Genomic DNA, 24,415 nt, shown 5'->3' on the forward strand with positions numbered 1-24,415 from the left:
TTGTATGTTTCAATAAGATCTCCTCTCATTCTTCTAAACGCTAATAAGTATAGACCCAACCTGTTCAATCTTTCCTCATAAGGCAACCCTTCCATACCCAGAATCAACCCAGTGAACCTTCTCTGAACTGTCTCCAATGCAAGTATGTCCTTCCTTAAATAAGGGCACCAGAACTATACGCAGTACTCCAGGTGCGGTCTCACCAGCACCCTGGCCAGTTGTAGCATGACTTCCCTGCTTTTTTAAAAAAATATTTGTTCATGGGATGTGGACGTCGCTGGCGAGGCCGGCATTTATTGCCCATCCCTAATTGTCCTCGAGAAGGTGGTGGTGAGCTGCCTTCTTGAACCGCTGCAGTCCATGTGGTGAAGGTTCTCCCACAGTGCTGTTAGGAAGGGAGTTCCAGGATTTTTACCCAGCGACGATGAAGGAACGGCGATATATTTCCAAGTCGGGATAGTGTGTGACTTGGAGGGAAACGTGCAGGTGGTGTTGTTCCCGTGTACCTGCTGCTCTTGTCCTTCTAGGTGGTACAGGTCGCGGGTTTGGGAGGTGCTTTCGAAGAAGCCTTGGCGAGTTACTGCAGTGCATCCTGTGGATGGTACACACTGCAGCCACAGTACGCCAGTGGTGAAGGCAGTGAATGTTTAGGGTGGTGGATGGGGTGCCAATCAAGCAGGCTGCATTGTCCTGGATGGTGTCAAGCTTCTTGAGTGTTTTTGGAGCTGCACTCATCCAGGCAAGTGGAGAGTATTCCATCACACTCCTGACTTGTGCCTTTTCGATGGTCGAAAGGCTTTGGGGAGTCAGGAGGTGAGTCACTCGCCGCAGAATACCCAGCCTCTGACCTGCTCTTGTAGCCACAGTATTTTTTGGCTGGTCCAGTTAAGTTTCTGGTCAATGGTGACCCCCAGGATGTTGATGGTGGGGGATTCGGCGATGGTAATGTCGTTGAATGTCAAGGGGAGGTGGTTAGACTCTCTTGTTGGAGATAGTCATTGCCTGGCACGAATGTTACTTGCCACTTATCAGCCCAAGCCTGGATCTTGTCCAGGTCTTGCTGCATGCGGGCTTGGACTGCTTCATTATTTGAGGGGCTGCGAATGGAACTGAACACTGTGCAATCATCAGTGAACATCCCCATTTCTGACCTTATGATGGAGGGAAGGTCATTGATGAAGCAGATGAAGATGGTTGGGCCTCAGACACTGCCCTGAGGAACTCCTGCAGCAATACTCCATTCCCCCAGAAATAAAGGCCAATATTCCATTTGCCTTCCGGATTACCTGCTGCACCTGTATGTTGACTTTTTGTGTTTCATGTACGAGGACACCCAGATCCCTCTGTACCGCAGCATTTTGTAGTATTTCTCCATTCAAATAATATTTTGCTTTTTTATTTTTCCTCCCAAAGTGGATGACTTCACATTTTCCCACATTATATTCCATCTGCCAAATTTTTGCCCATTAACCTGTCAATATCCCTTTGCAGACAAGTCATTGATATATATTGTAAATAGTTGAGGTCCCAGCACTGAGCCCTGCGCCACCCCACTATTTACAGATTGCCATTTTGAAAATGACCCTTTTATCCCGACTTTTTGTTTTCTGTTAGTTAGCCAATCCTCTATCCATGCCAGTATATTAACCCCAACACCATGAGCTCTTATCTTGTGCAGTAATCTTTTATGTGGAACCTTATCGAATGCCTTTTGGAAATCCAAATATATTGCATCCATTGGTTTCCCTTTATCCACCCTGCCTGTTACTTCCTCAAAGAACTCTAATAAATTTGTCAGACATGATTTCCCCTTCATAAAACCATGTTGACTCTCCTTGATTGTATTATGAGTCTCCAAATGTCCTGCTACTACTTCCTTAATAATGGATTCCAGCATTTTCCCAATGACAGATGTTAGGCTAACTGGGCTATAGTTACCTGCTTTCTGTCACACTCCCTTCTTGAATAGAGGTGTGATGTTTGCGGTATTCCAATCCGCTGGGACCTTTCCAGAATCTAGTAAATTCTGGAAGATTACAACCAATGCACCCACTATCTCTGTAGCCACTTCCTTTAAGAACTTGGATGCAAGCCATCAGGTCCAGGGGACTTGTCAGCCTGCAGACCCATTACTTTACCTAGCACTTTTTGTCTCGTGATAGTGATTGTTTTTAGTTCCTCCCTTCCCTTTGCCCCTTGATTTTCTACTATCATTGGTATGTTATTAGCGTCTTCCACTGTGAAGACAGATACAAAATATCTGTTCAATTCCTCTGCCATTTCCTGGTTTTCCATTATTATTACCCCAGTCTCATCCTCTAAGGGACCAATGTTTACTTTAGCTACCCTCTTCCTTTTTATATACTTGTAGAAGCTTTTACTGTCAGTTTTTATATTTCTTGCTAGTTTACTCTCATAATTTATTTTCTCCCTCTTTATTATTCTTTTAGTCATCCTTTGCTGGTTTTTAAAGTTTTTGCAATCTTCGGGCATACCAGTAATCTTTGCCATGTTGTATGCTTTTTCTTTTAACCTGATACCATCCTTGACTTCCTTAGTTAGCCATGGTTGGTTCACCCTTTTTGTGGAGTCTTTCCTCCTCAGGGGTATATTTTTGTTGAGAGTCATAAAATAACTTTTTAGATGTTTGTCACTGCTTATCCACCATCGAATCTGTTTACCCAGTCCACTTTAGCCAATTCCGCCCTCATTCCTTTATAATTGCCCTTATTTAAGTTTAATACAGTTGTTTCAGACCCAAGATCCTCGCTCTCAAACTGGATGTGAAATTCTATTATGTTATGATCACTACTTCCCAAGGGATCCTTTACTTTGAGATCGTTAATTAATCCTGTTTCGTTACCCATTACCAGATCCAAAATGGCCTGTTTGCTGGTTGGTTCCCCGACGTATTGGTCTAAGAAACAATCCCTAATACACTCTATGAACTCCTCCTCAGGGCTATTTTTGCCAATTTGATTTGTCCAATCTATGTGAAAGTTAAAATCGCCCATGATTATTGCATTACCTTTTTTACAAGCCCCCCTTATTTCCTGATTTATATTTTGCCCTACAGTGTAGCTACTGTTAGGGGGCCTATATACTACTCCCACCAGTGATTTCTTTCCATTGCTATTTCTTACCTCCACCCAAATTGATTCGACATCTTGATCTTCTGAGCCAAGATCATTTCTCACTATTATACCAATTTATTAACAGAGCTACCCCACCACCTTTACCTTTTTTCCTATCCTTCCAAAATATTAAAATAACCCTGAATATTTAGCTCCCAACCTTGGTCACCTTGCAACCACGCCTCTGTAATGGCCACGAGATCATACCCATTTGTTTCTATTTGTGCTGTCAATTCATCTATCTTATTACGAATGCTGCAGATAAAGAACCTTTAATTTTGTCTTTTTACCATTCTTTCCTACCCCGGCCCCATTTGCTAGTGCACTCTTATGTTTGTACACTCTGTCCCTTCCTGACACATTCTGTTTATCATTACCCCCATCACTTTCCTGTACTACTTCCTTGTCTTTTCTCTATCAATCAACCTGAGCACCCCCCCCCCCTGCCCCTTATTTAGTTTAGAGCCTTCCCTACTGCCCTAGTTATTCGGTTTGCCAGAACACTCGTCCCAGCATGGTTCAGGTGAAGCCCATCCCAACGGAACAGCTCCCTCTTTCCCCAGTGCTGGTGCCAATGTCCCATGAATTGAAACCCACTTCTCCCACACCAATCTTTGAGCCACGCATTCATCTCTCTGATCTGATTTACCCTGTGCCAATTTGCTCGTGGCTCAGGTAATAATCCGGAGATTATCACCTTTGTGGTTGCTTTTTAATTTAGTCCCTAGCTGCTCAAACTCCCTCAGCAGAACCTCTTTCTTAGTCCTACCTATGTCGTTGGTACCGATGTGGACCATGACAACTGGATCCTCCCCCTCCCACTCCAAGTTTCTCTCCAGCCCGGAGATGTCCTTAACCCGATGGTAGGCAACACAGACTTCGGGACTCTCGCTCTTGGCTGCAGAGAACAGTATCTATCCCTCTAACTATACTGTCGCCTACCACAACCACATTCCTTTTTACTCCCCCCACTTGAATGGCTCCCTGAACCACAGTTTGCTCATCCTCCCTGCAGTCCCTGCACTCCCCCACATGGGCTGCAAGAACCTCATATCTATTGGACAAGTGCAGAGGTTGAGGCTCCTGCAATGCTGCCTCCTGGATCCCCGTACCTGCCTCACTCGCAGTCACACCCTCCTGTCCCTGACCACGTGCCAATTCTACAGTATTTCGTCTAAGGGGCGTGACTGCCTCCTGGATCGAAGTGTCCAGGTAACTTTCTCCCTCCCTGATGCCTCGCAATATCTGCAGCTCGGACTCCAGCTCCTCAACTCAGAGCCGAAGTTCCTCGAGCTGCAGACACTTACCCCAGATGTAGTCGCCCTGGACAAAACTGTCCAGTAGCTCCCACATATTGCAGCTGCAGCACATCTCCTGCCCTGTCATAACTATTTTATTTATTTAATTGATTACTACAATGCCAATCAAATTATTTTTATGTTGAACCAATACTGGCCTTGTTTAATTTATTAAATTAAGTTTAGTTTTTTTTTTTTTTAATTTAGTTTTATGCTATAAGTTACTTAGCCCACACTCCTAAGAAGAAAACAGAAGAGATACTCACCACCAACCACCTACCTGCCTTACCTGTGACGTCACACTGCAGTTTTGTTTTGTTGTTGCTGTGACCCGCTCTCCGTACGCTCCTCTCTGCTGTCTAAACAAATGCACCTCACCCCTTACTGCACCGAATCTCCTCACTCACCAAATTCCCAATTATAGACTCTGTCGAAACCAGACTCTGTCGTTAGTTGCTACTCCATGCTCCCTCACTCTGTGCGTTAGCAAAACCCTTCCGAATTTATGCTAGCTAGAATGCCAATCACCTGAGTCAGCCCTAGCTGACAGTAGATTACCAGTTCTAACCAGTCACCTAATTAACTAGGTGACCAACTGCCACTTCAGGCTGCTTGTTTACCACTAGTTCAGATTAAATTTAAGTTAAATGCTTGATGCCAAACTTAGTCAAATTATAGATAAAGATCAACCCTTAAAAATCCCCTCACTCGCCAAATTCCCAATCATAGACTCTGTCGAAACCAGACTCCGTCGATAGCTGCTACTCCGTGCTCCCTGTTTAAACCCTGCATAAACTCTGTTTAGCCACAAAAAAATACCGGACCATTTTCTATGCCCCCATCCCCATTTTCTGCAACACGTTAAGTTTTGGATACGTTGTTATGATGGTAGCAGAAGAAAAATTAATGCACCTGCTGCTAACACAATCATTGCTGTGACCACGGAGGCTGCCAATCTTGAGAAAGTTCCAACAACAATGATTGATCTTATGAAATATTTAGACCAGTTGCCCAAAGGGAGCACCTGAGCAGTAACCTTGAAGGGATGGCCCAGGTTGGCAGCCAACCATTACAAACATGCTCCTGACCCCAGGTGACCCTTAAGCATTGGACGTCAGCTCGCATATTTTTTTTAAAAAGTCTAGCATTTGGCGCATGACTGTAGATCATGAACATTTTTGATGCGGGATGCAAAACATTGCAATACTTCTTCATTCCCTTGTCTCTCAGTACCACTACAAACAAGGTTTACAACATAATAAACATCTAGAAAATCCCATAATTCTGAATTGAAACACAAAACTTAGCAAATAAAGTCACACATTCTATCTTCCAATACCTAAAAGAAATTGAAGGCCTCCCATCTCTCAGAATCCCTCGAGCTAACCTCTCCTTTCATCTTACTGCTTCGATACTTTACCTGCGCCATGAGTCAAGCCTCCACGCAAGCGCCATGCGACTTCCTTTCACTGAACGTCCCCCTATCTCATGATCACGAGCCCTTTCATGTCTCCTTCTCCCGTCACTAATAATGCTGCCTTCAAGAATTCTACCTTCACATAATATACATCTAATTCTGGTTCATGTGCTTTTTAAAATCTGGAAACATTTTAATTGTGGATCTACAGATGCTTTCTGCTCATGAAAGTAACTGTTCTTTCCTCCACAAAAGGGAATTATTCTGCTTTTTACATTATATAATTATATAAAATATTTTTAGTGGATTTGCATTATTTGTTTATTCTTCCATCCTCCCTTCCCAAATCATTCCCCCCTTTTCCCAATTGTTTATATTATAAATATATTTTTTTCTTCCCTAATTTTCCATGAGAAATTTGTAGTTCATGTTGAAGTGACAAGGGCATAGTCCTGCACCAGGGATGTTACTTCCACCATCAAAACTCTAGTTATTTGCACCAGCAATAGGTGGTTATTCACCATGACCTAACTTTAGTCACAATGTCCACACTCAGTTTCGAAGCATGTCAAACATTCCCCCTCTTGTCTGAGTACACCTCTGAAGCACCTTAGGATGTTTTTCTACGTTAAAAGGCACTACATAAATGCAAGTTTCCGCCGTTTATTGTCCCAATGCAAACATGAACAAACACAACAACAAACCTTTTTTTTATTCATTCACGGGATGTGGGCATCGCTGGCAATGCCAGCATTTATTGCCCATCCCTAATTGCCCTCGAGAAGGTGGTGGTGAGCCGCCTTCTTGAACCGCTGCAGTCCGTGTGGTGAAGGTACTCCCACAGTGCTGTTGTTAGGTAGGGAATTCCAGGAATTTGACCCAGCGACGATGAAGGAATGGCAATATATTTTCAAGTCAGGATAGTGTGTGACTTGGAGGGGAACGTGCAGGTGGTGGTGTTTCCATGCACCTGCTGCCCTTGTCCTTGTCCTTGTAGGTGATAGAGGTCACAGGTTTGGAAGGTGCTGCAGTACATATTGTAGATGGTACGCACTGCAGCCACACTACACTGGTGGTGAAGGGAGTGAATGTTTAAGGTGGTGGACGGGGTGCCAATCAAGCGAGCTGCATTGTCCTGGATGGTGTTGAGCTTCTTCAGTGTTGTTGGAGTTGCACTCATCCAGGCAAGTGGAGAGTATTCCATCACACTCCTGACTTGTGCCTTGTAAATGGTGGAAAGGCTTTGAGGAGTCAGGAGGTGAGTCACTCGCCACAGAATCCCCAGCCTCTGACCTGCTCTTGTAGCCACAGTATTTATGTGGCTGGTCCAGTTAAGTTTCTGGTTAATGGTGACCCCCATGATGTTGATGGTGGGGGATTCGGCGATGGTAGTGTCGATGAATGTCAAGGGAAGGTGAAACCTCTTTACAAGCAGCTGTAGCTCAGTTTTCATTTTATTTTAATGGCTTCAAATGTGTAAAATGCTGAAAAAATATCTTTTTATCTCCTCCTCCCCCACCCACCAACACTTACACTTCAGTTATTTGTAAACTTTCTGGCTACATTTTCATGGGAAACACTGACTATTGTACTTCGACAGGAGAGTTGAAAACCCAAACTCCAATTATGCATCTCTCTCACATAGTCACATATTAATGTTTTGGGCAAAAGAAGAGCATAGATCCATCTAACCAATCCTTTCAAATCACCCATCAGGTTGACTTACTGCAATTCTAGAACCAATAGCCCTAAATCCTATTTACCATCTACTCCTTTTTATTCAAAGTCACTTAATTCGAATTTCTGGAATTCATCCCATCCTTTTTTCCCATCGTTCGCAGCAAGTTACCCAGTTTTCAGGAGAACAGCGTCCACGACACCACACAACCCTGCCACGGCAACCTCTGCAAGATTTGCCAGATCATCGACACGGATACCACCATCACACGAGAGGACACCACCCACCAGGTACATGGTTCATACTCCTGTGACTCGGCCAACGTTGTTTACCTCATACGTTGCAGGAAAGGATGCCCCGGAGCATGGTACATTGGCGAGACCATGCAGACGCTGCGACAACGGATGAACGGACACCGCGCAACAATCGCCAAACAGGAGGGTTCCCTCCCAGTCGGGGAACACTTTAGCAGTCAAGGACATTCAGCCACCGATCTTCGGGTAAGCGTTCTCCAAGGCGGCCTTCGAGACACACGACAACGCAAAATCGTCGAGCAGAAGTTGATAGCCAAGTTCCGCACCCATGAGGACGGCCTCAACCGGGGTCTTGGGTTCATGTCACACTACACGTAACCCCACCAGCAAAAAGGGGGAAAAAATTTATATGTTTTTTAAAATTCTCTCTCTCTCTCTCTCTCTGCCATTTTGAGTTTCTTTCTGCCTGCCTGTGTAATAGACACAATGTATATCGAGTGTACTGGGTCGTGCTGTTCTCCGTGACTGGCCTGTTTGAATAACAACGACACCTTTTGATTGGTGTGATGCTGTCCCAACATAGTATAAGATATGCGATTTGAGAACCTTTTCATTCATTCATCTGACGAAGGAGATAATCTCCGAAAGCTTGTGATTTTAAAATAAATTTGTTGGACTATAACCTGGTGTTGTAAGATTCCTTACATTTTTTCAAAACCAGCCATGATTTTCTGTTCCACCACCTTATTGGTAATCTGTTCCATATTTCTATCACCTTCTTACTGAAAAAATGTTGCCTAAGCTTCTTATTTACTTTGGATACCCATAACTTTAAACTGTGTCCCCCGAAGCCGTGAATCTTGCGCCCGTCAGAAATATCCTGGATCCAATTTTTCCATACTCGTGAACATTTTAAAAATTAAAATTCCTCCTTCAAGAGTAAAGTCCCAAGGTAGACAATCTTTCCTCATAACACACAACTCTCTGAAATGACTAATTATTAGGTTAACCATAGTTAAGTTTACTGATTTTTTTTTTCAGAATTGTTTTGTTATAAATGCTATAAGTGAAGAAGGAAAATAATGAATGAAAGCAGTTTGAAAAAAATTATTTGAATGGTTTGATGGATTAGTTTTATGGCAGTTGCTGATTTCCCAATTGATAGCTTTGGGAAAAAAAATTGATTAACTTAATTGGTTGGGTTTGTGTGGCCTGCTGGCTTATGAGCAGTAGCTTTTCTCTATATTTGGGCAAATCAGTATAGTTACATTAACAGTGTTTATTTGAGCAAATCAGTATAGTTACGTTAACTGAGAGTGTTTATTTGAGCAAATCAGTATAGTTAGGTTAACAGATAGTGTTTATTTGAGACAATCAAGACACTGCATGTGTGATCTTTACAAATGTGATGTGCACTTTACATGTGTGGCACTTAATTTGCACCACACACTAGATTCAACTTTTCACTATGGAGATGTCATAATACATTCTTTGTTACATAGTGTAACGCTCCTGCCATTATAAAACAGCACATGCCCGGGCTCAACTTGAGCAAAGCCACAGGGGGTTCACTAGATTATAAAAGAAAATAAATATTAATTTTTACTTATATCTCATTCAAAGGATTTGCAGCAGGAAAAATCTGGCCTACACAATAGCTGTTGAATTAATCTGCTGGTAATAAATACTATAGCAAGAGTATATTTTTCTGCTTATTTGCCTATGACTTCAAATAATAAGCGATAACCTGGAGCCATTTGAAATGCAAAGGGAACACTGTGGTCAAATAAGCGTCAAGATCTGTTCTTGTTAAATTATTAATACCACAGATTAATTTGAGGTGAATATATACCAGCGTACCAATTCTAATGTGAATGTAGTACCCAAAGTTAAGATTTATAACCTTATTTAATGTCATTATTGGGTCTTGCTATACAGTATAAATCATTTTTTAAAAAAAACTTTACCCAGTACATATCAGCTCTGTGACTATTAGCTGGTCAGGAATTTTCAGCGGCCACAGAGATCATTCCAAATCCTGCAACACCAACTATGTTTTAGAAATGTTGTTGACTCACATCTACCTTTGAGGGCCAGGTGTTCCAAACTGCAGAAAATTGCTTTTTCAACAAAAAAAATATATTGCTTCTGCTCCATTAGGGGGGAAATTGGCTCTATATTTTATTCATTTGCTGTGAAAGGCCCCTGAGATCCACCCAACTTTCAGTGCTCAGGTGCGAAAATACAGAAAATAAGTATTTTTTCACTAATTGTAATATTATGTGCCAATGCAAAACTGCACTTCAAAAATTATCAATTTTAGCATATCACATCCCAATATGTATAGCATATGAGTTGCCATGTACTAAAGCAATAGAACTGAACTCAAATTAAAATAAAATATACATATTGTTAATGTATGTTTTTCCTTGGTGTGTTTAAAATATCAGGTCACACCCCCACGCCATTCTTTCACTCGTTGATGAACAGTCAATTGTAGCTTAGCAATGAGTTTCAAATGCAGAGACTGGCTATTGTATTGCAGGGTGCAAGCCTGCACTGTTACATTGATATTTTAAGATTCTTACTCCCACTCCCAACAACAGACTCTCTCTTTTCTCAATTATAACGTTAGATTCACTTCTTGAAACTGCAGTGGGTGTACAATATTACACAGTACAGTGGCACACTGTGGCTGCAGCATTATGATCTATAGGATGTACTGTGGCAACTCACCAAGGTTATTTTGGCAGCACCTCTCTCCCCTATGACCTCTGCCACCAAGAAAGGCAAAGCAGCAACGTTATACAAGCAAACACCATCACCTCCAAGGTCCCCTCAAAGTCACACACCATCGTGTTCTGGATGGATAATAGGCTACGCCTTCATTGTCACTGGGCCAATGACCAGCAAGTCCCTATCTAACACTATGGATGGGCAATAAATGGTGCCTGGCTAGCAACAAATTTTTACAAGTATGCAACATACTCAGTGCATGCTCAGCCTAAAGTGTCAGCTTGTCTTAGTTGGTGGCACTCTCACCTTTGAGTCAAAAGGTTGCAGGTTCAAACTGCACTCCAGGACATAATCTAATCCAATATTTCAGTGCAATACAGAGTGAGTGCTGCATTGGCAGAGGTAGCGCTTTCCAATGATATGCCAAACCAAGGCCCTGCGTGCCTGTTCAGGTGGATTTAAAAGATCTCATGGCACTTTTCTTGAAGAAAAGCAGGGAATTCTTCCAATGTTCTGGCCAATATTCATCCCTCAATCAAAGTCACCAAAACAGATTATCTGATCACTCGTCTCATTGCTGTCTGTGGGCACTTGTTGTGCATAAATTGGCTGCTGCATTTGACTCAAAACTACAATGACTATACTTCAAAAGTAATTCATTGGTGAAGTGCTTTGGGCGATTCTGGGGACGTGAAAGTCTCTACACAAACGCAAGTTATTTCTTTCCTTACTCATGTGGTATCATTTTTTAAATACAAGACCCAAGAATATTAAGCAAAATCTAGCTGCTACCTCAATTTAATCGTCAATTGAAAGGGAGTGGGGTTGTGGTGAAACACAGTGAGCTAAATAATTATGGATATCTGTTCCAGCTACGTTAGTAACACTGAGAAAATATAACACTGAATTGGACTGAGAAGTAAGTTTTCAGAAGGTGCTCTCTTCAAATAAATCTTGTGTGCATTTTTTTTGAGAATTGTGCAGTATTAGTTAAGCACTATCAGGAGGCTTATGCACATACAATTATTCATAAAGAATGTGCTTAAAAACATAAAGCAGTTGACCACATTCATAGTATCATAGTAGGCACAGCACAGGAGGAGGCCATGAAAGAGCTAACCAATTAGTCCCATTGCATTGCTCTTTCCCCATAGCCCTGTAAATTTTTCCCTTTTGAAAGTTATTATTGAATCTGCTTCCACCACCCTTTCAGGCTGTGCATTCCTGGTCATTACAACTTGCTTCATAAAAAAAATGTTCCCTCATGTCGCCTCTGGCTCATTTGCCGATCACCCTATGCCACTGGAAACAGTTTCTCCTTACTCACTCTGTCAAAACCGTTCATAATTTTGAACACTTCTATTAAATCTTTCCTTAACCTTCTCAGTTCTAAAGGAGAACAAATCCAGCTTCTCCAGTCTCTCCACATAACTGGCACCATTCCAGTAGATCTTTTGTCCACCCTTTCTAACGCCTTGACATCCTTCTGAAAGTGTGGTGCCCAGAATTGAACAGAATACTCCAGCTGAGGCTTAACCAGTGTTTTATAAAGATCTACCATGACTTCCTTGCTTTTGTACTCTATGCCTCTATTAATAAAGCCCACGATCCCATATGCTTTTTTAACAGCCTTCTCAACTTGTCCTGCCACCTTCAAAGACTTGTGTATGTGCATCCCCAGGAGTCTCTGTTCCTGCACGCCCTTTAAAATTTTACCATTTCGTTTATATTGCCTCTCCTCATTCTTCCGAACAAAATGTATCACTTCACACTTCTCTGCGATAAATTTAATCTGCCATGTGTCTGCCCATTTCACCAGTTTGCCAATGTCCTCCTGATGTCTGCTACTATCCTCCACATTGTTTACTACATTTCCGAGTTTAGTGTCATCTGCACACTTTGAAATTATACTCTCTATACCCAAGTCCAGGTCATTAATATATATCAGAAAGAGCAATGGTCCTAATACTGACCCCTGGGGAACACCACCGTATACTTCCCTCTTGTCTGAAAAACAACCGTTCACCACAACTCTCTGCTTTCTGTCCCTTAGCCAATTTGGTATCCAAGCTACCACTGTCCCTTTCATCCCATGGGTTTCAATTTTACTAACAAGTCTATTATGTGGTACTTTATCAAATGCCTATTGAAGGTCCATATACAGAACATCAAATGCACTACCCTCATCAACCCTCTGCGTTATGTCATCAAAGAACTCAATCAAGTTAGTCAAACACTATTTTCCTTTAACAAATCCGTGCTGACTTTCATTTATTAGCTCATCCTTTTCCGAGTGCCAATTTATTTTGTCCCGGATTATTGTCTCTAAAAGTTTCCCCACTACCGACGTTCGGCTGACTGGCCTGTAATTGCCGGGTTTTTCCCACTTCCCTTTTTTGAACAGGGGTGTAAACATTTGCAATCCTCCAGGCTGACAACACCATCCCCATATCTGAGAGGGAGTGGAAGATTGTGGCCAGAGCCTCCGCAACGTCCACCCTTACTTCCCTCAGTAACCGAGGATGCATCCCATCTGGACCGGGTAACTTTTCTACTTTGAGTACTGCCCTCTGCCTCCACAAAAAGATCTCCTTTTTTGTCCCTAATGGGTCCCATGCTTCCTTTGACTACCCTTTTACTAGTTATATGTTTATAAAAGACTTTTGGGTTCCCTTTTATGTTAGCCACTAATCTATTCTCATACTCTCTCTTTGCCCCTCTTATTCCCTTTTTTACATCTCTGTGCTTTCTGTATTCGGCTTGGTTCTCTACTGTATTATGAACCCGACATTCGTCATAAGCCACTTTTTCTGTTTCACTTTAATCTCTACATCATTAGTCATCCAGGGAGCTCTAGCTTTGGATGCCCTTCCTTTTCCCCTTGTAAGGATGTGTCTACTTTGTACCTGAACCAACTCCTCCTTGAACGCCTCCCATTGTTCAATTACTGTTTTGCCTACCAATTTGAGTCCAATCCATCTGCCAAGATCCCTTTTTAAGTCACTGAAATTTGCTATCCTGCATTTTCACATTTGACTGTTCCTTGTCCTTTTCCATAACTATTCTAAACCTAATATTATGATCACTGTTCCGCAAATGCTCCCCCAATGAAACATGCTACACTTGTCCCACTTCATTCCCCAGAACTAGATCCAGCACTGTTTCCTTCCTGGTTGGGCTGGAAACACACCGTTTCAGAAAATTCTCTAACATATTTCAGGAATTCTTCCCCCTCATTACCCTTTACACTGTTATAGACTGTCTCAGTCTATACTGGGATAATTGAAGTCCCCCATTATCACTACTCTTATAGTTCTTGCATCTTTCTGTAATTTGCTTGCAAATGTTCTCCTCTATCTCCTTCCCACAATTTGGTGGCCCAGAGTATACAGCCAGTAGCGTAATAGCTCCCTATTGTTCTTTAATTCTAGCCAAATAGATTCTGTCTTTGATCCCTCAACTACATCATCCCCTTCCATTGCTATAATAGTTTCTTTGATCAATACTGTCTCCCACCCCCCTCCCACCCTCCTTTCTTTCCTTCCCCAGCTTCCCTGAATACCGTGTAGCCAGGAATATTAAGTACCCAACAATGTTCCCTCCAATTTTTTTCAGCCATGTGTGGAATGAACTTGGGTTTGTGCACCGATATAAAGGCTGTGTGCGCCACTGTAAAAAAAAATCCCAACTTTGAATAGAACGTCTTTTTTGAAAAACATTATTCAGGGTATATAACAAACAGAACAAATGTACAAAATAATGGATAATTTTAACAATTTAATGTTATATTGGCTGATAAATTTATATAATTTATGAAATGGGTTTCTTAAGTTACAGTAGGATTGAGCAGGCCAGTCTTGTTATATTTGTTTCCAAAGATTGAAGTTATATATTTAAGGAAAGGAAATGTATGGACTTGTACTTAGATCGCGCCTTTCATGACCTTTAGACATGCCAAAGTGCTTAACAGGCAATTAAGTACTTTTGAAGTGCAGTCACTGTTGTAACGCAGGAAACAGACGGACCACCCGGCATCGGACCACCAGGCACCGGACACGACAACGGCAAAACACCAAGCCCAGTTGACCCTGCAGGGTCCTCCTTACTAACATCTGGGGACTTGTGCCAAAATTGGGAGAGCTGTCCCACAGACTAGTCAAGCAACAGCCTGACATAGCCATACTCACAGAATCATATCTTTCAGCCAACGTCCCAGACTCTTCCATCACCATCCCTGGGTATGTCCTGTCCCACCGGCAGGACAGACCCACCAGAGGTGGCGGCACAGTGATATACAGTCAGGAGGGAGTGGCCCTGGGAGTCCTCAACATTGACTCTGGACCCCATGAAATCTCATGGCATCAGGTCAAACATGGGCAAGGAAACCTCCTGCTGATTACCACCTACCGTCCTCCCTCAGCTGATGAATCAGTCCTCCTCCATGTTGAGCACCACTTGGAGGAAGCACTGAGGGTAGCAAGGGCACAGAATGTACTCTGGGTGGGGGACTTCAATGTCCATCACCAAGAGTGGCTCGGTAGCACCACTACTGACCGAGCTGGCCGAGTCCTCAAGGACATAGCTGCTAGACTGGGCCTGCGGCAGGTGGTGAGCGAACCAACACGAGGGAAAAACTTACTTGACCTTGTCCTCACCAATCCACCTGTCGCAAATGCATCTGTCCATGACAGTATTGGTAGGAGTGACCACCGCACAGTCCTTGTGGAGATGAAGTCCCGTCTTCGCACTGAGGACACCAACCAACGTGTCGTGTGGCACTACCACCGTGCTAAATGGGATAGATTCAGAACAGATCTAGCAGCTCAAAACTGGGCATCCATGAGGCGCTGTGGGCCATCAGCAGCAGCAGAATTGTATTCCAGCACAATCTGTAACCTCATGGCCCGGCATTTTCCTCACTCAACCATTACCAACAAGCCAGGGGATCAACCCTGGTTCAATGAGGAGTGTAGAAGAGCATGCCAGGAGCAGCACCAGGCGTACCTAAAAATGAGGTGCCAACCTGGTGAAGCTACAACTCAGGACTACATGCATGCTAAACAGCGGAAGCAGCATGCTATAGACAGAGCTAAGCGATTCCACAACCAACGGATCAGATCAAAGCTCTGCGGTCCTGCCACATCCAGCCGTGAATGGTGGTGGACAATTAAACAACTAACGGGAGGAGGAGGCTCTGCAAACATCCCCATTCTCAATGATGGCGGAGTCCAGCACGTGAGTGCAAAAGACAAGGCTGAAGCGTTTGCAACCATCTTCAGCCAGAAGTGCCGAGTGGATGATCCATCTCAGCCTCCTCCCGATATCCCCACCATCACAGAAGCCAGTCTTCGGCCAATTCGATTCACTCCATGTGATATCAAGAAACGGCTGAGTGCACTGGATACAGCAAAGGCTATGGGCCCCGACAACATCCCAGCTGTAGTGCTGAAGACTTGTGCTCCAGAACTAGCTGCGCCTCTAGCCAAGCTGTTCCAGTACAGCTACAACACTGGCATCTACCCAACAATGTGGAAAATTGCCCAGGGATGTCCTGTCCACAAAAAGCAGGACAAATCCAATCCGGCCAATTACCGCCCCATCAGTCTACTCTCAATCATCAGCAAAGTGATGGAAGGTGTTGTCGACAGTGCTATCAAGCGGCACTTACTCACCAATAACCTGCTCACCGATGCTCAGTTTGGGTTCCGCCAGGACCACTTGGCTCCAGACCTCATTACAGCCTTGGTCCAAACATGGACAAAAGAGCTGAATTCCAGAGGTGAGGTGAGAGTGACTGCCCTTGACATCAAGGCAGCATTTGACCGAGTGTGGCACCAAGGAGCCCTAGTAAAATTGAAGTCAATGGGAATCAGGGGGAAAACTCTCCAGTGGCTGGAGTCATACCTAGCACAAAGGAAGATGGTAGTGATTGTTGGAGGCCAATCATCTCAGCCCCAGGGCATTGCTGCAGGAGTTCCTCAGGGCAGTGTCCTAGGCCCAACCATCTTCAGCTGCTTCATCAATGACCTTCCCTCCATCATAAGGTCAGAAATGGGGATGTTCGCTGATGACTGCACAGTGTTCAGTTCCATTCGCAACCCCTCAGATAATGAAGCAGTCCGAGCCCGCATGCAGCAAGACCTGGACAACATCCAGGCTTGGGCTCATAAGTGGCAAGTAACATTCGCGCCAGATAAGTGCCACGCAATGACCATCTCCAACAAGAGAGAGTCTAACCACCTCCCCTTGACATTCAACGGCATTACCATCGGCGAATCCCCCACCATCAACATCCTGGGGGTCACCATTGACCAGAAACTTAACTGGACCAGCCATATAAATACTGTGGCTACGAGAGCAGGTCAGAGGCTGGGTATTCTGCGGCGAGTGACTCACCTCCTGACTCCCCAAAGCCTTTCCACCATCTACAAGGCACAAGTCAGGAGTGTGATGGAATACTCTCCACTTGCCTGGATGAGTGCAGCTCCAACAACACTCAAGAAGCTAGACACCATCCAAGATAAAGCAGCCCGCTTGATTGGCACCCTATCCACCACCCTAAACATTCACTCCCTTCACCACCGGCGCACTGTGGCTGCAGTGTGCACCATCCACAGGATGCACTGCAGCAACTCGCCAAGGCTTCTTCGACAGCACCTCCCAAACCCGCGACCTCTACCACCTAGAAGGACAAGAGCAGCAGGCACATGGGAACAACACCACCTGCACGTTCCCCTCCAAGTCACACACCATCCCGACTTGGAAATATATCGCCGTTCCTTCATTGTCGCTGGGTCAAAATCCTGGAACTCCCTTCCTAACAGCACTGTGGGAGAACCGTCACCACACGGACTGCAGCGGTTCAAGAAGGCGGCTCACCACCACCTTCTTGAGGGCAATTAGGGATGGGCAATAAATGCCGGCCTTGCCAGCGACACCCACATCCCGTGAACGAATTAAAAAAAAACGCAACAACCAATTTGCGCACAGCAAATTCTCATAAACACAATGAGATAATGACCAGATAATCTGTGTTAATGATGTTGGTTGAGGGATAAATATTGGCCAGGACACCAGGGAGAACTCCCCTGCTCTTCAAAAAGCATCATAGGATTTTTTTCACGGTCATCCGAGAGGACAGACGGGCCTCAGTTTAACAACTCATCCAAAAGACGGCACCTCCGACAATGCAGCACTCTCTGTACTGCACTGGAGTGTCAGCCTCGATTATGTACTCGGTCTCTGGAGTGGGATTTGAACCCACGACCTTCTGACGCAGAGGGGAAAGTGCTACCCAGACAGCCACGGCTGACAAGAATGCTATACGGAATCGTGGGGCCTTTAGAGATCCACAATGACCACCACCTGTAACAATCCCTAACCAGAGGCAGCATCATCATTTATTACCAGTCAGCCATTCAGATTTGACTTTGTGTTTTTGAAATGTCCTGTTAATGGCCAAGATTGTTCTAAATGTCTAGTTTAGAGTCTCCCCACTTGTAGTTCTGTGAATTAATGGTGTCTCACAGGCAGGAGGGGAGAAATTCCAAAGCCCCGTGTCACTCACTGAAGATCTACACAAACATCAGTTGGACACCGCAAAGGGCACTGTGCCTTTAAGAAGCCAGCGATTCCCTCTGCAAATGCAGGAGCGCTGCCAAGTCCTGAGTGATGGGTTAACGGAGCAGCGGTGATACTGGGGAACAGCTGGCTTGTGTCACACAGGATCAACTCAGTTATTCAAACACTAACATGTAACCAAATACCTTTACATGCCTCCCACAGCCAGACAGACTGACTCAGGACGACTGACCTCTCGCTGTTTACTGTCAAACCTCATTACAGAGCAGCCCGGGTTATCGCGAGACTTCCAAACATGCCTGGGCCGACTCTCCTTTTGCCCTTATAAGTTTGTCTCTCCCTCTTCCGAAGGTGTCGACTTTCACCGGCCGATAGTGCCACAGAAAACCCTCCAGCGCTTCATCCACCAGCCATTCTGTACAGGTACACCCAGGGAGCGAACATCAGCAAGACATCTGACCACTGAGGATAGACAGATCCAATCTTCCGTCACCCAACGTCCAGCCAGCCGTCCACAGCTTTCAGTCAGGGTCACTTGATAATGATCATGAGGAGAAACCCTCGCCCCAAGACAGTGAATCTCAGGCAGTGCACCCACCGCTGATATCAGCTAACTCGTCACAGACCAGAGAGCACTGGTTTGGTGCACAGACGGAATGTTTAAGTGCGCGGCACACAACAGACTGTTGCGCACACACGCTGCTTAGAGGGAATGATGGTACCCAATCCTCCCCTTCTTTGAGCTAGGTCTCTGTTATTGCTGCTATATTATAGTCCCATGTGGCGGCTTGAGCCTGCAGCTCACCAACCTTATTTACCACGCTACGTGCCTTTACGCACATGCACTCAAAGCTCATCTTCGACTGTCTCGCATTTGCCCTGTCTGATCCCTCCTATTTCTGAACTATTCTTTATTCTAGTGCTACTTGTCCCTCCCAGTCCTCTGTGCACCTTGTTTCTCCTCTCTAATGTTTCATCCTGGTGCCCATCCCCCTGCCAAATTCGTTTAAACCCTCTCCCACAGCACTAGTTAACCTCCCCCCCGCCGCTGAGGACATTGGGCCCAGCTCTGTTGAGGTGCAACCCGACCATCTTGAACAGATCCCTCCTGTCCTAGAACTGGTCCCAATGCCCCAGGAATTTAGAGGCCTCCCTCCTGTACCATTGCTCCAGCCACACATTAACCTGTCTTATCCTATACTCTTGCACATGGCATTGGGAGTAATCCAGAGATTACTACCTTTGAGGTCCTGCTTTTTAACTTCCTCCCTAGCTCCTGAAACTCTGACTGCAAGACCTCGACCCTTTTCCTTCCTATGTCATTGGTTCCCATATGGACCACGACTTCTGACTCTGCCCCTTCCCCCCTCAACATGTTCTTCACCCTCTCAGTGATGTCCTTTACCCTGACACCAGGGAGACAACACACCATGCGGGACTCACGGTGGCGGTTGCAGAAATGCCTGTCTATCCCCTTGACTATCGAATCCCCTATTACAACTGCATTTCATTTGCCCCGGTGCAGCCCAGTCTCTCATGGTGCCGTGGATTTGCTCTTGATTGCACTCCCCCGAGGTGGCAACACCTTCACTAGCATTCAACAATGAATGCCGGTTTGTGAGTGCCACACTCCCAGGGGACTCCTGCACTGCCTGACTGTTCCTCTTAGTTTATCTGGTGGTCATCCACTTCCTCTCCGCCTGAACTCTTGTAGCTGCATAGTGACCACCTCCTGAAACGTGCTATCCACGAAACACTCAGCTTCCTGTATGCATTGTAGAGACGCCAACCGCCCCTCAAGCTCAGAAACTCTGAGCTCGAGCAGTTGGCGGCACTTCCAGGACATGTGGTTTTCCAGGACACGCAAAGTGTTCCGGAGCTCCCACATGGCACATATGACTGGCCCCAGCTGTCCTGCTATGTTGGCTAACAGTTATTTAAACAGTTTGTTTAGCTTTAAGGCACTTTACTGTTTATCTGACACTAAAACACTAATCAACCACTAAAAAATACCATCCAATGAACTAAAAACTTACTGACTTACCCTAGGGGCTCCTCCTTGCCTGGTTTTCATTCCTCATGCAGCCTCAGTCTTAGTCTATAGTTCTTTGGTTTAAATCACTTAGCACCACCTTCCCCCTCTGCACCTAATTCCCACACTCACCAAATTCCCAGTTGAATGCCCTCAATCTGTTAGCACTTCGCTGCGTTAAAGGTTCACTCTGTCTTGCCCAACCTCTACTTTTGCAAAGATCCTTGTACTATATACCTTTCTGACACAGCCCACTTACAATTGATTAGTCAACTTCCAGCCACAATAATTAACACCTAGTCAGGAACCCGACTTACAGCAGATTGTCTGTTAACTGCAAACTGCCACTGTTGGCAGCACTGACTTGCAGCTTTTTAAAGTTATTAACTTAAGTTTAAACTAAGTTAAAATAAAACACATTTACTACTTACCAATGAATTTCCACACTCACCAAATTCCCAGTTGAATGTCCTCACTCTGTCAGTACTTCACTCATTGAGGTGCACTCCCTGTCTTTCCCAACCTCTGTGCTCCAGCTTTCTCAATTCCTTTCTGACAAATAGCTTCCGCACCCAATTAATTAATTAATTAAAAATGAAATGATTCTCCCGATGCCTGCTGTCATTATAATAGAATTAAATGTTCAGGTTCAAATCTCCATCATGCTGGCTATTTCTCAGGTTATTTTGTGCCATTCTACAATCTTCATTATTTTCTTTTGCTACTGATATTGTTCCAATTGACTATTTACTGCATTTTGAATGTATAAAAGTATCTATAACATCCTGGTGACAGTTCTGCAGTAAAACAATAATATTAATTGATGACAGCGAAGTGTCCGGCTAGAGTTCGCCTCCCGGTCAATTTTCTGCTCTTTTCAATCTCAGGTGGTGATCATACAGGGGTATGGTTCCACAGATATTGGCAACCCTCTGGTACCTCACTCAAACAAACGTTCTTGGTGTGAGGCTAACCAGAAAGTGTTGTCAGACTTTTCCATCATGAATGCATCACAACGGTCATCACTCTGACACATTTTGTTTGGGGTTTTCGACAGTCTCAAGAACAAATCTGTTCATCTTGCTGAGGAAATTTTGAAAGTGGCTATGAAAAATGTACAAAATAGTGATGGTTTAACTAGTGTTATATGGTTGTGTCTGAGAGGGGGCATGAAACCGTGCAAACTGTCTACGCTCTCCTTGTACGCCATTTCCAAGTTTTCCATGCATTTTATACGTAGGTCACTGCACAAATTATTGAAAAAAAACTGTCCAATGAAAGATGAACCCAAGTTTTCCTCATGCTTTTCTTTTCATGCTTTATGTTATACCCTAGCAACCACATCATTTAACATCCTATGTTCAAAATATAATGGTGCAGATTACAATATCGATCGTAATATTATAGTCAAACATTAAAAACTGTACCATGCCACTGAATAATGCGTTTCAGTCTATTTCCCCGTGTCATTTTGCTGTTAAATGTGTCTTTTTAGGTACTCCTTTTTGAAAGGCTCCATGAACTAGATTCACATCCTCGACGAGGAGCCAAAATGCTCCTTTCCCCCATTAGAATATACTGGAACTGAAATACTGGCATTACACTTTTAAAATGACATAATAGCAACTTTAATGGTAATGTGTTTGTGCTGCCCACTAATGCATTTAGATTATTGGCCAGAAGTGTTCCTTTCTAAACCTCACAGTAAATGTCTGCAGCAGCTGCTGCTGTTAATTGTTCAACAGCCCTGTGGTGGTGTTTTTGGTACTCACCGCCCTTGTAAGCCGCCACTGCTATGGTGCTATTTATCCTCACAAAAGAGACGTGTGGCTGTGGTCCAAGTTCTGCAGAGCTGCGTGACGTTTCCAGATACAAGGCACTGCTGTCCCAGGTGCTTATGTCCCACATTCTCACGTCTCCTGATGTGTATCTGAAAGAACCAGTTCAATTATCTGCTTGTTTATTCCAAATACTGGCCACCTACTGAAGATACTAATTGGAAATAATATCAGCAGCTATAATGTTTACGACTCACAAGCTGCAAATGCGGTCACTGAGCACAATTTAAACCACAGAAGATAGCGATATCAACAAAATGCAAATTTATCCAGTTTTACGGACTAGATAAATAGCAGTGATCATTCCTATCATCAATCATCTCAAAGAGCCATAATCTCTTCTGTAAAGCTGCTGAGATAGATATTTATTTAAAATGACAATTTTTATAATAATCTGTATGACTGCAAGTTAGTTATAGATTATTGCTGGGGTTCTCTGCTTCTTTGCTCACTAGCCAACGATATTCCTGGCTATTCAATGAGCAGAAGGAAAATCACAGGTTGGTGAGCGCACAAGCGGAAGTCCCTGCCTAGATCACATAGATAAAAGAGACAGAGTTGATTCTCGAACATATTTTTTAGGCAGAAAGTCTTTAATATATGACAGATTGTTTAATTTGAACTTTTAACCAATGGAACTTTTTATTTCAGGAGATTAGGTAGGTGTATTTCAGTAATGGTGACACTTAAAAGGTAACCATTTTAATCAACTGAATTTGAGCAGTGTAACTGAGACACTTAAATTACCTCAAACCCATATACTTAAATAGCAGATGCTGCCTGACCTCAGTATTTGCAGCATTTTCTGTTCTTATTTCAGATTTCCAAAATCCGCAGTATTTTGCTTTTACTTAAATAGCACTATTATTATATACGTCACCTTGGCAAGAATAAAATATTTAGTTCAAGTTACACCAACTGAATGTTTAGCAAACAATGATTCAACAACAATTAGCTCACAAGGTTAACAACTATTAAATAGCCAGAATAGAGTGCTTATTACCAAATTCTAGCAATTCATCTGGTTTCCAAGAAGTTAGACAACATTTTACTGATTTTTTTTAAAGATTGTTATTTACTTGGTAATCTCAAAAGCAGGCAGACTTTTCCTACCATTATTTTTTTTAAAATCCAAAGTTTAATGAAAGGAAGCCACTTTGCCTTTTGGTTTCAGTTTTGGAGGCCCTACAATTCAAATATTCATGAAGCTGAAGATTGATCCTGACAGTGTATTCAAGCGTCCCCAAAAAATATCTTGGATGTCTCCTGAATGGCTGGTGGGGAATATGGACGCATAGCTAAAACAATTACTCCTCCCACTCCGCCAGGGAACACAGAGACTAGTTACCAAAGCACCATGTAAAGTAAAGGCACAATCACCAACAGACTGCCAGGAAACACAGCTGCATACCAACTCTTGCCAGGAACACAGACCACACAACCCAGGCCACTATAGATTTAAATGAAGAGATAGTAGGCACATAATTCATCACTAGACTACCAATAATTGAACACGATCTCATAGAATTACACATACAAAAATTTTAAAATGATTTCATTGTTCCATAAAATTACAATGTTTACCTTTGCTGCTGTGGGTCCCTCCACAGACACTATTTGGAGGAAGTATTTGAGGGTGCAACACCTGCTACACATGCACAGAGCGAAAATTAGTAGCTGCGCAAAGGCAACCTGGGTTGATTCAGCCTCTGTTTCTCCCTCATTCCCTCTCTGCTCCCCCCCAACTGACAAAATGCAATTGATGATCCAAGATTAAAACTATGCTGTGCGTGAATGATTAGTAGAGTGATAGGACGAAAATTGTACCAATGATATCTGGTATCTAAGAATTGGTGCTGTTAGTTAAGACTGGCAACTCAATAATACTACCTTAAATCCTCATCAAAATGCAAACCAATGGAAATATCATTAAGTACTTTAAATACCAAAACTGCCATATTCTTATCAGTCCAACATGGGCAGGCTCATCAACCATTGAAAGTTCCCTCTCACTTTGAATGTCCATTATTGCAAAGCCAAGAAATTATTCCATCTTTAAATTTTCATGAAAAAAATTGTTCTTTTCTTTTGTTTTGTTTGCAGAGGTAGAAGAGCCATAAGAGTCATGTGCCATTTTTATCATGAAAAAATTATGTTTTTCAACATAACTTACATCACACCATGTGTTCATACACAAACAAGACAAGGTTTGGCAAGCATGTTATGAGATAGTGCCCTTCTTATTCCCCTTTTTCCACCAATTTTTTACCCTCTCCTCCTTCTTTCTTGAAGGCATTGACAATAACAATGACTGCACTTCAAAAGTGATTCTTTGGTGGTGATGCACTTTTGGATGTTCGGAGGATGTGAAAGACCCAATATAAATGCAAGTTCTTTCATTCCTAGCATACGGTTTCACATGCACCAGTGACCTTACCTTACATTAC

At 43.5% G+C, this 24,415-nt stretch overlaps 1 protein-coding gene across 2 annotated transcripts in view; it reads right to left on the reverse strand.

Moving 5' to 3' along the window:
* fbxw8 (F-box and WD repeat domain containing 8) overlaps positions 1 to 24,415 on the reverse strand; it is a 140,691-nt gene that overhangs the window by 73,332 nt on the left and 42,944 nt on the right. For both annotated transcript variants that reach the window (XM_068005699.1, XM_068005698.1), the window contains exon 5: positions 21,903 to 22,060. In XM_068005699.1, coding sequence (XP_067861800.1) covers positions 21,903 to 22,060 — 158 coding nt within the window. The remainder of the gene's footprint in view (positions 1 to 21,902; positions 22,061 to 24,415) is intronic.

The sequence above is a fragment of the Heptranchias perlo genome, chromosome 25, assembly GCF_035084215.1.
Source record: "Heptranchias perlo isolate sHepPer1 chromosome 25, sHepPer1.hap1, whole genome shotgun sequence".
In the NCBI taxonomy this organism is placed as follows: domain Eukaryota; kingdom Metazoa; phylum Chordata; class Chondrichthyes; order Hexanchiformes; family Hexanchidae; genus Heptranchias; species Heptranchias perlo.